A 17,938-nucleotide genomic window follows, 5' to 3' on the forward strand; every position below is an offset into this window, starting at 1 on the left:
GTTGTGGTGGGCTATATAGGGTATGAGAGTAGGTTTGGTAGTGGGGCCGAGGCTGATGATAGTGGTGAGGTAAACCCCTAGGTCTGAACCAAGCTCCTGAATCAATCGTTGCTACATCCTCTTTCTTCTTCTTTCCAATTACTCCCCCAGTTTCGCTTTGAATGGCCCGGGTGGTTGCCTTAATAGCCGAATAGCTCATAATTTTGTTTGTCTTTTGCCCCTCTTCTACCATACCGCCCATCTTTACCACTTCGTTGAAGGACTTTCCTATAGTTGATACCAGGTGACCGTAATAAGTAGGTTCTAAGGCCTACAGAAAATAATCCACCATTTTACTTTCTTTCATTGGAGGGTCAACCCTTGTTGCCTGCTCTCTCTACCTAAAACTATACTCCCTGAAACTTTCATTGTGATTTTTCTCCAATTTCGTCAAAGACAGACGATCCAGAATAATTTCGAGATTGTACTGGAAGTGACAAGCAAATGCCTGGGCTAGATCATCCCATGTGTACCATCTTCCGTGATCCTGCCGAGTATACCATTCCAACACTGATCCACTCAGACTCTGACTAAAATACACCATTAGAAGCTCGTCTTTCCTGCCATCTCCCCTCATTTTGCTACAAAAACCTTTCAAATGCGCCACTGGATCACTGTGCCCATCATACAAATCAAACTTGGGCATCTTAAACCCTGCCGACAATTGCACATGTGGAAACAAACATAGGTCTTTGTAGGCCACACTTACTTGACCTCCCAACCCTCGCATGTCTCTAAATGACAGTTCCAAGCTTTTAACTTTCTTGAACATCTCCTCCTGTTCGGGATTTTTAGATGGTTTTTTGGTTTCCGCAGGGAGGTCAAAATGAGGAGTGTAGGAATAGGGTTTGGGAACCTTGAAAGTGGGCTCTGGGGGGTAATACTGGTTATCGTGAGTCTGGAACAGAGGCTCACTAGAGGATCGGTGTAATACAGTAGGTGGGAGTGCCACAAAAATAGGAGTGACTGGTAGAGAAGGGTACGAGACTTGTTTGGGTGGTGGAACTTGTGATGTATGGAAAGTGGTGCCGTGGTATTGTTGGTAGAGGGGAAAGGCCGGAGATGAGTTCACAGTGGGAGGTTCCTGGGGCTGAGCCAATGGCGGGATAAAAGCAGGGTTGGCGGGGTAAACTGGTGGTGGGTACCCTTTTGCCCATGCTTGGTACATTTCAGCCATCTGTTGCTTCAGCTTATACAACTCATCTTTCAGATTAACCTCCGATTCTTCCACCTCTTTTGACGGATCGATAATGCTGGCCTCAAGTTCTTGGTTGGCCATGTTCAACTTGTTTTTAGACCGGGTGTTGTAAGATTGAGTTTCCAGAATACCAATCAAACTAACCACCTGCCTGAACTGGAATTTCATCAATAATAAACTTGTTAGCGATTAGGGCTTTAACAGATAAGCAACCGCACATTTGGGGAATGAATGCACCTAAGCAGTTAACTATTTCTACTATGCAATTGATCGGCTGCTTGTGTCATCCCGGCTTTTCCTTATTTTTATTTGCAACTTCTTCTCCTTTCTTTTCACTTATGCCTTTCTATGCTTGATTTCTCTTTGTTTTTATCCTCTCATTTCTCTCTCTTGTTTTGCCATTGTTTCCTCCCCATGGTTTCTTATTTTTCTCTCTTTTCTTTTCTTGTTTTTTTTCTTTGTCTTTCCTCTTTTTTTTTTCTCTTTTGGTTATGGTCGAATCTTATGGAGATTGCCTACATATCATGACCCTGAATGAATCAGACCAAGCGTAGTTGTGGGAGATAAGTGCATAAAATAAATAACAAAACATTTTGGGATTTTCAAAATTTTCCATAAAATAAAATAGTTTTGATTACAACCACTTATTCTACCAAATTATAAAATTAACAGACTCGAAAAGGGAAATTAACAGACTCTGACTCAAAACAAGACCAACAGACTTTGACAGAAAGGTGAAAACAACAGACTCGAAAACCAACCAATAGACTCCAATAAAAGAAAATATAGACTCGCAGACTAACAAACTCTAATGATAATCATGAATACATTAATGCCTCAAATGCTCCTAGGGACCGCGAGACATCATTCGGTCTCGCCATGAGCCTATATGCAAGATCCCTTTGAAGCATCTCCAAATCACTCTTATTTGTCGGACAAACATCATCACTTCCGCGAAGAAAGTGGTGTGAGTTATATCCTCACATGCTTGGCACTTCATGACAATGTAGTCGGCAATGGCTCTGACCTGCTCTCAGATTCTACCCTTTTCCTGAAGCAGACGTCCCATCCATTGATTCCGGGCTTCTAACACCTGAGTGTCATGGAGATGTTGATTTTGCAACTGTTGCATTTCTTCCTCCATCCGAGCCATCAAATCATAATAGTGTTCCCTATCAGCTTTAAAGTCCTTGGTTTGCTTGGCTGCCTCATTCTCGAGGGTAGTCATTTTTCTCTTCAGGCTGCCTTCATACTTTCTTTTCATTTGTTGCACAAACTGTGCCCGCTCTTCCGCCTTCTTTGCCCATTGTGCCTGGACTTTTTCCAGACTGGCCTCAGACTTTTCCAGGTCATCTTGACACTCAAGGGCTTTCTTTTTCAGACTGCTTATAAGCCTTTCATCCGCTCGACTTCTTTTTGGGTTTCTAGCAGCTATTTTCATCTTCCGGATTTGAGCTTTGAGGGCTTCATTTTCCTGAGTTGGTTTTTTCTTTTTCCCCCTCATACAAACCATTTTCAAACTGAAGGTCCATGACTTGCCTTTCCAGCCTGCTTATGGTGGCTCGGTACTCATTTTCTTTGGTCAACCAGTCCCATTGCACCTGTGCTTCGTTGGTAAATTGTTGGACATGGGGTTTCTTTGCGGGCCTTTCGGGCTCATGATGAACTCGGGATCTTTTACCATACCAAGCAGTGTAACTAGGCTCCACCTCGCCTCTGGATAAATCTCGTACTTGAGTTCTAGGCTCTAAGAATCTGCATTGATGTTAAAGCCGACACACTTTTTCTTCTGGAAAAACGGCTTTTGATTCCAACTCAATAACCTGCCAACTCAAATCCTCATCGTGTGGGATGGTCTGGTATCGGCCTAACTGACATAGAACTCGGTGCGGAGCATAAGGCTGGATACTCCGAAGACCCATCAACAGCAGAAAACATACCTCAGCCAATATATAAATTACTTCACTGACCGAGAGCCACCGGAATGTCCATTCGATCTTATTTGCAGTCAAAGAGCTCAAATGAGCATGCCATGCTTCCGTACCATCCGGGAACTCATAACCCTCTACCCGTTTTTCATGTTTTTCAATGCACTCGAGGCTAGTCATACCACAATTCAAGTATCCAGGACGGTGGCAAAGGTATTCCTCCATCCATAATTGTAATAGCATATTGCACCCTTCAAAGAACTTTCCCCCTTCTCGACAAAGGGTCAGAGCTCGGTAAATTCTGCCAAAATCATCGGCACTATGGTCCTATTTTCCTTTTTCACCATAAAGTCGGCTATCCCCACGAGTCCCAACTCTATGTTCCCGTCTTTTCTGGGGCAAATCAAAGTACCCAGGAATGCCATTATAAAAGCTAATCCTCTCCGAGCTTCCCACTTGTCTTGGTTTCCCGCGTGAGTAAGAGCGGTATCTGGCATCTCGAAGCCACGGGGATTCCCGTAACGTCGGTACAAAAAGTAGAAGGTACAGAATCCTTTGGCCAAATTTCCGTCTCGGATGTCCCGACTGATGCTTAATAGGTCCAAAAATTTGTGAGGGGTTACTGTTCTCGGTGCTACCGGGTATTGATTTCTAAGATTCCCCTCAAAACCTACGTAGCCTTCTATCTCTTCCAGTGTAGGAGTTAACTCGAAATCAGCAAAGTGGAATACATTATATGCTGGATCCCAAAATAGTATCAAGGCCTCAATTATGTCCTTTCTCGACTTAACCTTCAAAAGCCCGACAAGACCACCCAACGCTTTTGTCAACACTTTCCTGCTATTGTCTCCCAAATCATGCCACCACATATGTAGCTCTAACAAGATCTCTTCACGGACTGAGAAAGGTTCATTTTGAATTGTGCTCATCCTGCACATTTATTAAGGTGATTTTAATTAAAAAAAACTATGACTCATTTTGACTCAAGAAAAATGACTATTCTTTTCAAAATTTTCACAAAAATATTCGACTTTGCCAATACGGCCTTTCAGCACTCCGAAAATGAAGATTTTAAGGTTGTGTTCGCTAAACGGCAAAAACCCTGAAAAATAACCAAAGGTGGCTATTCTTGCAAAAAGGGCCTTCCGGCTCCCTTTTGGGGACATTCGGCTATTTTAGACAAGAATGGAATCACCTTACTTATTTGCAATAAAATTAAAATTTTTATTCTTTTGGGCTATTTTTGCAAAAAGGAAGTTGGACCCGATGGGAGTTGCCTACGTATCTCACACCCTGTGAGAATCAAAGTGGCGTAGTTCGGCAAATAAAACAAAACCAACTATTTTTTCAAAATAAAACCCTTTCTTTTTTTTCATTTTCTTAAAAATATTCGGCAGAGTTTCGGTACCATTTGTACATTGGTTTTTCAAAACAGGAATTATCTCACTTAACCCTCACACTGCTATTTCCCAACTTTCTCCTATTATTCAAAAGCCGGTCAGCATGCAAATTCGAAGCAAATAAATGCACAAGCAGCAAGCAAGATGCATCAGGATAGTCTTTTCATTTTTGGTACATCTGTCTTAGACAGACCTAACCCCTGTGTTGAGTCTCCAAAGTCAAAATGCACATGATGCAAACAAGCGTTCCTATAAGGGATTCGACATGAAGCTATGTTATACTGTTTGAAAACCTGAGTTTATTGTTCTAGACCCGGCTTACCCGAGTGGACAACTCAAATCGGGGGGGCAACGTATCGGGAATATAGAAGCTTCGCAGGCTTTACAACTTGTCTGAACCTCGTTCTAAAATTTGAATGACTCTAACAGAAGAGAAGTCACATGAAGTGCAAACTTCCCAAGTGATTTAAAAGACTCAGAGAGAGGAGGGTTTCACAACAATTTATATACAGTTCAACAATATCAAAGCGGTAAAAAGAAACATTTAGCACATTAGGCCCAAACATGTAAATAAAACCAGATAATAAATAGAGCCAAATATAACAATTATTCTAAGCTCGAATTCTTGAACCCAGAACCAGAGATTCTGGGTTTGATCCCCAGCAGAGTCGCCAGAACTGTCACACCTCCTCTTTCCTACACCCTCCGAAAGGGAGGGGTATAAAGGAGTTTTTTCCAACTTAAAGTGACAATCGAAACGGGATCATTTTTTATTAAAAGATTCAGATTCGCCACTTGGGAGATTTATGGTGTCCCAAGTCACCGGTTTAAATCCCGAATCGAGAAAGGGTTGACTCTGTATTACAGTCCGCAAACCAAAAATCTGGGTAAAGAATTCTATTAACCCGGGAGAAGATGTTAGGCATTCCCGAGTTCCATGGTTCTAGCACGGTCGCTCAACTGTTATTATTGGCATAATTATCTGATTTTTATACATGTTTTAGCCTATGGTATATTTTAGCTTATTAACCTCTTTTAATTAATTTTAGGAAGATTCAACTTTATCTAAAACACGTCTTGAACCATACCACATGAAATGCACCCGCGATCCGAAATACATTTTATTCAACGCTATCACGATTGAGATTTGGGTCACATGAAATGCGTACCCGAGTTTAGGAAGGTAATATTATTAAAATAACGCTCCTAAAATAACTGCGCGTTTTTAACTTTGCGAGGGCCATGGAAAATTTGCTAAATGGCAATCCTCGAATGCTAAGGATTTTAAAAGAAATAATTAAATGAGGGCCACACATTTTTGAAATTTTATTTAGCATGGCACCCCTCGATTCTAATTTTAAGGAAATTCAAAACTCAGCTTTTGATGGCCATAAACTATGATTATCCTTAATGTGGCATACCCCAAATCTGTTTAAAGAGATTTAGTTAATTTAAACACCAAAGGTATTGAACTCTTACTTCGAGTGAGTGATTCAAACCCAATTCGTTCAAATACCCAGGTTGCCTTTAACAAACATTCGGTTAATAGGAAAGCCAAACGAATACAAGCCACAAATCCCTGCAGAGGACCCATTTCGAAATTGAAGAGAAAACGGATAGGCTTGAATCACAAGGCCCAAAAGGCTATGAATGCAAGACTTTCCTTTGGTCCCAGCATGGATTCAGAAACCAACCCCAAGGCAAAGCAAATATTCTAAATTGACAACAGGGCCACAATCAGACTCGAGATCGAGTCCCTGCAGCTCACCAAAAGGATGCCTGGACGTTGGACTTATCCCACTCGAATTAGTCCTCTAGCTGATTCAATCAACAGTAATTACTCGATATGCTACACTTGATTAAACCTCATTTCAATAACTAACAAAAACCCATGAGACTATTAAATATATGAATCCAAATTCTACTCAACCCCACATACCTGAACATAATCAATATTTCTAAGAAAGAAAACAACAAGATGTAAAGAGTTAAGCTAGTCTAAGAACTCTTAAGTCTCAGATTAAACCCAACATTCATTTGAAAGCCTTTATGAATTTCAAATCATTCATACATGGGTAAAGCAAGGCCAGATACCAAACTGAAGTGACTGAGTTGTTTTGCAAATTATGGAAGGATAATCTAGCACAAGGAACTAATGGAAGGAAAATAGAGCATATCGAATTTGCTAAAGAGAAAAACATGGAGAACTAGTCTGATGAGCACTTATACACGACTATAGAAACACATATCCAAAGTTCAGCAAGACTTGACCAAATAAGACTAAAGGAACCGTAATTCTCCAATTATACATATCATCTTAGACTTAAGGACATTCTTAGGCCCAAACGGCATTCAAATAAACCCCAGATGTAAACCTTAAAGTGAAATATAATGTTAATAACATGAATGAACTATACATAGTGCAACTAAACTAAAGGACACATGGACAAATTGTAATAAATTCTAGCAGTTATTTGAAAAAAGAAAGCTAGCAATTGTCATTTCTCTTCAAGTTTGGTTATATGGCTTTCACATTTGCATTTCACCTGCTACTTAGGAGTCGGTACATACCTGGGAATAAAAGGGAAAACAAAGGAAATGAAGAATCAATAGTCAACAACAACAGACCAAGGACCCAGATTTAGCAATCAAACAGTAACAGCCACAACAAAACTTCAGCCCAAACTTTAAAGATCCAAAACTCAATTCAATTCGGCCCAAATGCAAGACCTTGTCATTTTTTCAGTAAATTTAACTAAACGATGAGGACCAGGAAACCTAAACCAAGCAAAACTTTTAGTAGTTTTCAACTAGAAAAATGCAGGGAATTCAGAGTGCAGCCGTTTCAGTTTTTGGAGTTTTTTAGTCTCTATCTTTTTTCTTGCTAGTGAAGTAAAGGTGCATTTATAAGCAAGGCATTAGGGCTGCCTAAAAGAGTTTAATTTTTGCACTTGAAACCTTTTTCAATTTTGATTTTTGCTCACATACCCTCAACGTAAAATTCAGATTTTCAGCTAAGTCCCCACCCCAGCTTCCAAGAAGCTTCCTATTCAGTTATTAGAGATTCCCTTCACCTAGAATTCTCAAATTACCCTTACAACCCCTTAATCAGCTACTATTTACCCTCAGGCAACCAAAATTGGGTCGATTTATCTCGAGACCCAGCCCAAACTCATGGGTCTGTACCATAACCCAAACTTACAACTTTAGACCATCAGTCAAAGAGCATTGAAGCTCAAATAAACCGAGTTGTTCATGCCAAACAAAAAAAATGTAGGGATGGAAAAGAAATGAGTCTCCGAGAACTCAAATGATTCAAACAAAACACTTAATCAACAATTTGAGACTTATGAACCAAACAAATAAACAATGAACAAACAACTTGAGAGCATTTGACCCCAATTATATCCTTAATAGACTATTTCAACCGAGATCAGAAAAGAAAAGAAAGTGACACAAAGAAGGAAAAACACGTACTGAAGCTAGCATAGACAAGTCTCTCTTAACGGACTTGATGGTTTTTGACTTGCATGAGACCGATGGGCTTCGAAATGAATCGAAGTCCATGCCAGTCACTCGTTCTTGAGGAGAAAAGTCTACTAGCATAAACTTCGAACCATTATCGGCCCAGAAGCTTGAATTTGACAAGGGAGGCAAGATTAGGGTTCATAAACTTGCATTTTTGATATGAGATTTGACGAACTAGGCTATGATTCGAGAGTAAAGGGCTGGATATCTGGAATGAGGAGACGAAGAAGGTTCTAGGGTGTTAATTTTGGGTGGATTGGAGGCGGCAGCGGCGGGCTCAAGGCGGTGGAAACTGGGCGGCGTCCCTAGGGTTCTATAGAGACGATGGGGTTCTGAGAGATGAGACGGGGGGTTCCGAGGGGGTATGGTCCGTTTCGGACAGTTAAATAGCCTGGGGAGTTTGGTTCCCTACCGTTGGATCAATGGAGATCAATGGTTGTGATTCGGGGAGGGCAAACGACGTCTTTTGGTTGGGAAGTGGGGCGTGGGTTTGGGCCGGTTTCGATGGGTAATGGGCATAATTTTTTTAGGCTTGGAGAATTTAATGGATTTGGCCCAAAATCAGGCTTTTTCCACTTCTTTTCCTTTTCCTTTTATTTCAAAATTCTTTTTTTTTTCTTTTTTTTTTCAAAATTAACCTAAATTAATTCCTAAACCAGATTATCCTACCAAATTAGATTAATTACTCACAATAATATTTATCACAACTAATTAATTACCAAATTAAAAGAACTATAAAATTCGAAGCTAAATGCAAAAATGAGTTATTTTTTGTAATTTTTTCCATTTTTGTAAAACATACTAATTAATCTAAAAATGTAAAATTAAATCCTAAATGCAAATACAACATATTTTTGTATTTTTTATGAATTAAACAAAATTAAACATGCGCACACAAGTACAAGCAATTAACAGAAAAGTGCTACAAAATTCACGAAATTGCAAACAATGGAAAAAATTTATTTTGTTTGAATTATGGGAATAATTCTTATAGGGTAAAAATCACATACTCACAAATTGCACTCGACCAATTACTTTATTTACAAAAATAACAGAAGAGGACAACAATCGATCAAACACAAAAGTTGATAATCTGAAGATTTTTAAAGTCACTAATTTTATTAAGAATATTGGTCTCGCTAAGAAAGTAAGAAACTAAAAACAAGAAGGTAGGACCACACACCTTGTCGGGAAGTAGACGTTTGAAATTTCGGGAAGCACAAAAGTACATATTGACAAAGAGACAAAATGTCAAAATGTGGGACAACCCTAAAATTAACTATTAAAAATCAGATTTTTGTATAAATTGTTAACACAAATATAAAATATAAAAGGGAAATAATAAATAAATAAATAAATAAATAAGGAACAAATAAGAAGAAGAAGAAAAAAGAGAAATAGTATATACACAGGTCACCACTCATTAGAAGGAAAAAAGCAGAGTTGGACGGGAACAATTTAGAGCAATTTTGGCAGAACCCTACCGTGATGTCTTTTTTTATTTAGAGGAGCACTTTTTTTTGTTAAATTTGATTTATGTTTTCTCACAACAAAAAAAGAAAGTAAAATTGCACGGAGCCGCTTATTTGGTCGCTCCCATTTAATCTATACCTACTTTTTAAAAAAGTTTTGACCTATACCTGTGAGCACCTAATTTTTGACCCACATGAAAATAACTCCTAAAAATAGACCAAAAATAATTTTAATGGATTTTAGGATTTTTTCATTATTTAGTTGCATTTCATGCATGGTTAATATTTTAAAATCATAGAAAAACTAAAAATAAATTGTCACATTTTAATTTCATGTCATCTTAAGTTTAATTTGTATTTTTAGGAATTAGTTACTCTTTAATTGTTAGAATTAATACATAAAAAATCAAACAAAATATTTCATGAATTTGTAATTAAATAAATAGAATTTGCTAATGAGATTTAAGTTAGATTTTGAGTTACTTGGGAAAGGAAAACAAAGAAAGAAAAGGGGGAAAAGGCTATTTTTTGTCTAAATTCGGACTGTGCCAATTTTTATGGCCCAATTCCCTCAAAATCCACCCCAACAACCCATTTGGCCCAATAGCTATCATCTAATAAAACACCCCCTTCCCTTCTCTAAGCTAGAATCGGACAGACCCCCTAAAAGAAACCCTAGAAAAAATTAGAACATCCCCTCTTTGAAAAAATGAAGAACGGCGCACCCTTTCTTCTTCCTTTTTCATCTCCTCTCCAACAGACCTTCACCCTTAGACCTAAGACCTAAAAATCCCTACACCCCTAAAGTCGATTCCCCCATCAGTCATCATCTAAAAATCCGCCGAGAACCCCTTCTAGGTCAGCCGTTCAGGGAACTAGAAAACGCAGAAACAAAGGAGGCAGATCGGCGTTTCAAAACAAAAAATAAGAAAGAAATTCGAATAGGTTCTAGTTTCTGCCATACTCTTGGTTTGATCTCTGGGATTTCAAGTTTATTTTTGGATTGAAATTGGAGTAACTAGAATCTCTGTTGATTTGCTATTTTCTCTGTTGTTGAGCTTGTTTTTCCTCCTCTTGCTTCATTTTCCTTTTCCTCGCATACCAAGGTACAACTCAGTCCTCAAAATTGTAATCTCAACTTGAATCAATGCAAATTAGTTGTTGAATGCAGTTGTTTGTCTTGAATCAAAAATGCCTTTATGTTGTGTTACTATTAGAAAGGGGATTGGACATGTGAAGTTTTTTTTAGAGTCAATCTGAAGTATTGGGATGTAATCGACATGATTCTGATTTGCTCCATATAATACATCTTTGTGATTTGATAATAACAACTTTGTGTTTGTTGTAATTGTTAATCGATTTGAGGAAGTCGAGAGTATTGGGGTGCGATTACTGTTGTTTTTCTTCTTTTGCAATTTATTTCCTGAATTGAGGTTTGGCTAATTATGGGTAATGACCGTATATATACATGTAATTCATTTTATATGAGGTTGTATAATTGTTGATTTTAACTTGTTGAAATTGATTATTGAAAGTTGGAGACAGCCGCTAGTATTCATATCTGATATGCTAAAGATCTCGTGTGAGCATTCAAACAAATGTAGCTCATGATTATATTAGTTAACTTCCTCTAATCAATGTTAATTTGAAAAGGAATATCCAACCCAAGATTGTTAAGTCATTTATTAATATGAGCTCATTTCTTGAAGTGAGACTGCTGTTCAAATGTCATAACTTCCATTTTATCAAGCATTTCATAGAACCACATGAATTACATGATTTACTTGCTAATTATAAATAAGTCCCGTAATTTTCGGACCATTACAGTAATTTCAAAGAAATTTAAGAAAATCACTCATGAACATCGTAGCTTGTTTTAGGCGCGATTAATGAATTATCGTGGTCATGGGTACGGTTCCCATGTCATGGTCGCGATACGTAATCTCCAATTCGGGTGTGCATTTCATGTGACCCGACCATAACTTCGATTAATATTAAAATAAATATGTCGTAAATTTCGGGTGCATTTCATGTGGCGCGACTTGCGATGTGTACCAAAACGATAACTATACGACATCGTGACTTGTTCTAGAAATAATTTCATAAATAAATAAAAGCAGTTATAAAGTTAAAAATGCACAATAGGTTTAAAACATGTAATTAATCAGATAATTAGGCTAATTATTAATAGTTGAGCGACCATGCTAAAACCACGGAACTCGGGAGTGCCACACATCTTCTCCCGGATTAACATAATTCATTACCCGATCTTCTGTGTTCGCAGACCATAAATAAGAATCAATTTCCTCGATTTGGGATTTAAAACAAACCGGTGACTTGTGACACCATAAATTATCCCAAGTGATGACTCTGAAATTAAATAAATAATCTCATTTCGATTAATATTGCTTAAATTGGAAAAACATCCTATACCTTCGGGAAAAAAAGGAGGTGTGACAGCTCTGGCGACTCCGCTGGGAAACCGAACCCAGAATCTCTGGTTCAAGGTTCAGAATTGGAGCTTAGAATAACTGTTATAGTTGACTTTTATTTTTTTCATATAATAACAACATTTATAACCTCAAAAATCAACGCTAACATATGTTGTGTACATGTTAAGCAATTTAAACTTTAAAATGCATCAAGTTTTAGAAGCTGAGATACATATTGTGTACATCATTAGTACATATGTATCATCAACCGCAAAGTAGAATACTGATATATAATACTTTTATTTATGCAAGACAGACGATCAGTTCAAGATTTCAACAGACAAATAATTTATCAATAAAAAAGTTACTTAGAGCTTAAAAAATCAACTCTAACACATACTCCTATTGTGTGGAGTATCAAGTTAGGCAAGTTGAACTTTAAAAAGAAGAAATTACATCATATATCACTTGGTCATACATTCCATTCGAAAATAGCCCACATTTGAAGCCCTTACCTGGTTTAACTCAAATTGTATATGTTATGAAATTTAGTTTTCATCCGCTAGCCCATAACTTAAAATTACGGTTTTAATATTTTAAATTTCAATTTCTCTGTTTGTTTTTCTCTCTCTTCCTCACACTTTTCTCAGAGACGAAGGTAACCGACCTCCATTATTGGGTTCAAGTACTTCTGTGATGATCCAAAAGGTCATCACTTGTTTTAAAATGAAATTCTACGTTTTGAGGCCTTAAAAACCACTCTTAGCATCACCTCGATTTGTGTGCGTAGTCCGGACGACTAGCCGAAAAGCTTAAATGTGAAAATCTGTGAAAAATGATAAGTTTTGACTATAAAATGAATTAATTTGACTTCGGTCTACATTTTAGGTAAACGGACCCGGACCCGTGATTTGACTGTCCCGAGGGTCCGTAGGAAAATATGAGACTTGGGCATATGCCCGGAATCTAATTCCGAGGTCCAAGCCCGAGAAAAGAATTTTTGAAAGAAATTGTTTTCTGAAATTGTTTATAAGGTTTGGAAATGAATTTTGATTAGAACATGTCGGTATCGAGCTCGTATTTTGGTTCCAACGCTCGGTAAAGGTCTTATATATGATTTAAGATAATTCTGTGAAGTTTGATAAGAAACGGAATCCATTTGACGTGATTCGGACCTTAAATGCAAATTTAATGTTTAAAGAAGTTTTGAGAAATTTCATTGATCTTGAGGTTTAATTCGAAATTCATTATGTTATTTTGGTGATTTAAGTACACGAATAAGTCCATAGGATATTTTTGAGGTTGTGTATATATTTGGTTTGGAGCCCCGAGGGCTCGGGTGAGTTTTGGATAGGCCACGGGGTGAAATTTTGGACTTACAGAATTGCAGGCTTGCAGGCTTCGCATTTCCCAAACTTTTTTCGCAATTCCCAAGCCAGCAACAGTTGGTTCACAATTCCCATAACTGAGACCTGCAACTTTTATACTTTGCCGATTTTAAACCCATTTTTCACACCCTTTCAAAATATAAACACACTTAGGCGATTTTCCAAGAGTTTCTTCTTCTCCAAATCAATTGTAAGTTGTTTCTAACTAGTTTTCTTCAATCATTAACATCTTTTAACATGATTTCAACTTAAAATCAAAGATTTTCATGGGGGAAATTGGGTGTTTTGGGTAGAACCTAGGTTTTTCGAAAATTGGGGATTTGGACCTCGATTTGAGGTCCGATTTCAAAATAAATTATATATTTGGGTTCGTGGGGGAATGAATAATCGGGTTTTGGTTCGAACCTCGGGTTTTGACCATGTAAGCCCAGGGGCAATTTTTGATATTTTGGGTAAAACTTTAGAAAACTCATATTCATGCATTCAAATTGATTCATTTAGCGTTTATTGATGTAATTAAGCAACTTGTGACTATATACGAGGGAATTGGTGATGGAATCGAGGGGTAAAACTATAATTGAATCGTGAATTGCGTTCGTAGCATCGAGGTAAGTGTTTGGTCTAACCTTAGCTTGAGGGATTATGGGTTGAGTCCTATTTGCTATGTGGTAATTGTTGGGTACGACGTATAGGTATGGTGACGAGTATCTATACATTGGTGTCAAGCATGACTGTTAGTCTTATATTGTGATTTTCATGATTTCGTTGTATTATTCATGCCTTGGTGAAGATTTCTAATTGTTGTATAAAGTTTGTGGAAAGAATTGTGAATCATGATCATTGAGGAGCATTGGCTCAAGTTGTATAACGAATTGTGATAGTGTAAGTGACAATTGAACTTTTAGAGCATTGGCTCGAGTTGTGAAATGATTTGTGAAGGTATAAGTGATAATTGAACCTCTAGAGCATTGACTCGAGTTGTGAAGTGAATTGTGAAGTAAAAGTGAGAAAGAGAAGGGATCATTATGTTGTCACCCTTGCCGGACTATTGTTGATTTATTTGTTATATCCCTTGCCAGGATGTGGATATTATTGATGTTGTTCCCTTGCTGGGATTTAATTGTTGACTTGTTGCTCCCTTGCCGGGATTCTTATTGCAAATTTCCCTTATTTCATTGCCCTATATTGTGATTGTTTCTTGGGTGAGGAAGAGAGTTAAAGCACGAAGGGTGATGCCGTGCATTGTTTGTTTTGTGAGGAAAGAGTGTAAAGCACGAAAGGTGATGCCGTGCTGCATGATGTACCATTCCGTGCCTATTATATTGATTTCATAGTGAGGATGAGAGTAAAAGCACGAAGGGTGATGCTGTGCAATTTATATTGATTCTTATGGTGAGGACGAGAGTAAAAGAACGAAGGGTGATGTCGTGCACTTGTCTTTGATTTACCTGATTCTTACTGATAATTGAGTTATGTTGTCCTTTACCTTTATTTACTGATTTTCTGTTGTTACTTGATTTTATTTCGATGTTATAGATTCCCTTACCCTATTTGCCTTGTGATTGTTGTTTGGGTGAGGAAGAGCATAAAACACGAAGGGTAATGCCGTGTATTGTTTTGGTGAGAGAGTGTTAAAGCACGAAGGGTGATGCCGTGTATTATTTTGGTGAGAGAGTGTTAAAGCACAAAGGGTGATGCCGTATATTGTTTTGGTGCGAGAGAGTAAAAGCACGAAAGGTGATGCCATTCACTTGTCTTTGATTTCCTAATTTTTATTGATAACTGTGTTACAGTTTCTCTACGCTGAATTGCTGATTTCTTGTTGATGCTTGTTGTACCCCGCAACATGATTTTCCCTTCCTATTTTCAATTGAACTGTGGCGATCATCATACTTATTTGTTGCTCTTCTATTACTATTTGATGTTTCCCCACAACATGCTTTCCCCCTCCCATACTTGACTGTATATGACTGTTTCTTTCTGTACTTCTTTTCTGCTGTATATAGTTAAATTGCACAGGTTTATTTAGTAGTCTGGTCCTAGCCTCGTCACTACTTCACCGAGGTTAGGCTAGGCACTTACCAACACATGTGGTCGGTTGTGCTGATACTACACTCTACACTTTTTTGTGCAGACCCCAGTGTTGTGGACTTCAGACCGCAGTGAGATTGCTGATTCTTGATCTTCAGGCGACCCGAGGTAGTCCTGTAGGCGTCCGCAGGCCTTGGCGTCTCCTTCTATCTACTTTCCTGTTTCTTACACGTATTTTCAAAAATAGAGTTGTAATTAATTCTTTCAGACCTTTATTTGTAGTATTCTTAGACCGTTTATGAAACTGTGACACCAGTTTTGGGTAGTCGATACTCAAACAGTTGTATTAGATATTCATGTTCAGATAGCTTATTGTTTCTTTCTTCCGCTTGTATTAAAATCCGTTGTTTAAATGTTATTATTTTGAAATTGTTAATGAATATAAAATGGGTAAAAAGGTAAATTGTGCAACTAATTGGCTTGCCTATCTCGTACTAGTAGGCGCCATCACGACTCCCGAGGGTGGGAATCTGGATCGTGACAAGTTGGTATTAGAGATCTAGGTTACATGGGTCTCACAGTTCACAGACAAGCTTAGTATAGTTTGAGGGTTCGGTACGGAGACGTCTGTATTTATCCCCCAGAGGCTACAGAGTTAGGAAAAACATCATATTCATTCTTTCCCGTCATGCAATTTTGTTCTCTCAGTGCTAAATTGAAACCCCTACTCTTGTCCTTTCGCTAATGGCGAGGTCACGTACTGCTTCTTCAGCCGAATAACATCATAGACCGGTGATAGATCAGCTACGTCTTCGGAGTCTTTGTGGAGGTTGGATATGTTTCACCAAGCTCTTCACTACTACTTTTAGCGGTGTATCTTCTGAGGATGTCCAAGATTATCTAAACAGCTGTCATGAGGTTCTCAGGAACATGGGGATCGTGGAGACCAATGGGGTCGATTTTGCTACTTTTTGCTTGTCTGGATCCGCCAAGCCTGTTGGAGAGATTATTGATTTGCTATACTAGTTAGGTCATCAGCTTTGACTTGAGGACAGTTCACACAGCTATTTCTAGAGAAGTTTCTCCCCATCACTCAGAGAGATGTCTATCAGAGGCAGTTTGAGCGTCTCCAGCAGGGTTCTATGACTGTTACTCAGTACGAGATTAGATTCTTCGACTTGACTCGTCATGCTCTTATCATACTTCCCACTGTGAGAGAGAGTGATGAGGTTCATTGAGGGACTCGTCCAGCTCGCTCAGTTAGCTAGAGGTGGAGGTAGAGGTAATAGAGGTGGAGGTAGAGATGCTAGAGGTGGAGGTACAAGTACTGTTCTGGTTTGTGGTAGAGAAGCTTCAGTTTTATTTTGCGTCGTATCTGGTCATGCCTAGTAATTCTTTGAGTGCCACTGTTTATGTGTCTACGCCGGTGGGTGATTCTATTGTGGTGGATCGCGCCCATTGTTCATGTATAGTGGTTATTGGATATCTTGAGACTCATATAGATTTGCTTCTTCTGGACATGGATGATTTCGGTGTCATATTAGGGATGGACAGGTTATCACCTTACCACGCTATCTTGGACTATCATGCCAAGACTGTGACCTTAGCTTTGCCGAGTTTGCCTCGTTTAGAGTGGAGAGGGACTCCTGGTTATTCTACCTGTAGTGTTATCTCTTATGTAATGGCTCGATGTATAGTCGAGAAGGGGTGTTTGGCCTATTTGGCATATGTTTGTGATTGCAGTGATAAGACCCCTTCTATTGATTTTGTGCCCGTTGTTCGAGAGTTTCCTGATGTTTTCCCTTCAGACCTGCCGGATATGCCACCCGATAGGGATAATGACTTTTGCATTGATTTGGCTCCAGGCTCTCGGTCCATTTCTATTCCGCCGTATCGTATGGCCCCACCGAAGTTGAAAGAGTTAAAGGAGAAATTGCAGGACTTGCTTGAGAAGGGTTTCATAAGACCTAGTATTTCGCCTTTGGGTGCACCGGTGTTGTTTGTTAAGAAGAAGGATGGGTCGATGAGAATGTGTATTGATTACCGGTAGTTGGACAAGGTTACAATCAAGAATAAGTATCCATTGCCGAGGATTGATGAGTTGTTTGATCAGCTTTAGGGTGCCAAGGTATTTTCAAAGATTGACTTGAGATCTGACTACCATCAGTTGAGGATTAGGGCATCCAATGTCACTAAGATAGCTTTCCGCACTCGGTAATGGCATTATGAGTTCTTGGTGATGTCGTTCGGGTTGGCAAATGCCCAAGTAGCTTTTATGGATTTGATGGATCGAGTGTTCAGGCCTTACTTGGATTCGTTCGATAGTTTTCATTGATGATATCTTGATTTATTCCCGCAGCTGGGAGGAGCACGAGCATCATCTTAGAGTGGTTCTTCAGACCTTAAGGGATAGTCAGTTATATGGTAAGTTCTCGAAGTGTGAGTTCTGGTTGAGTTCATTTGCATTCTTGGGTCATGTTGTATCAACAGAGGGCATTCAAGTTGATCCAAAGAAGATTGAG

The 17,938-nt window shown here is 38.6% G+C and overlaps 1 protein-coding gene across 1 annotated transcript; it reads right to left on the bottom strand.

Annotated features, from left to right (window-relative positions):
• Positions 1 to 376: 376 nt before the first annotated feature.
• Positions 377 to 1,318, bottom strand: LOC138890519 (uncharacterized). The gene has a single exon (XM_070173912.1). The coding sequence runs from the start codon at positions 1,316 to 1,318 to the stop codon at positions 377 to 379; it is 942 nt and encodes a 313-aa protein (XP_070030013.1).
• Positions 1,319 to 17,938: the final 16,620 nt, after the last annotated feature.

Source organism: Nicotiana sylvestris, chromosome 4 (assembly GCF_000393655.2).
Source record: "Nicotiana sylvestris chromosome 4, ASM39365v2, whole genome shotgun sequence".
Taxonomy (NCBI): domain Eukaryota; kingdom Viridiplantae; phylum Streptophyta; class Magnoliopsida; order Solanales; family Solanaceae; genus Nicotiana; species Nicotiana sylvestris.

Bases quoted from the DNA above. Each gene is read 5' to 3' on its own strand.
- LOC138890519 (XM_070173912.1), bottom strand. From the start codon at position 1,318: ATGGCCAACCAAGAACTTGAGGCCAGCATTATCGATCCGTCAAAAGAG.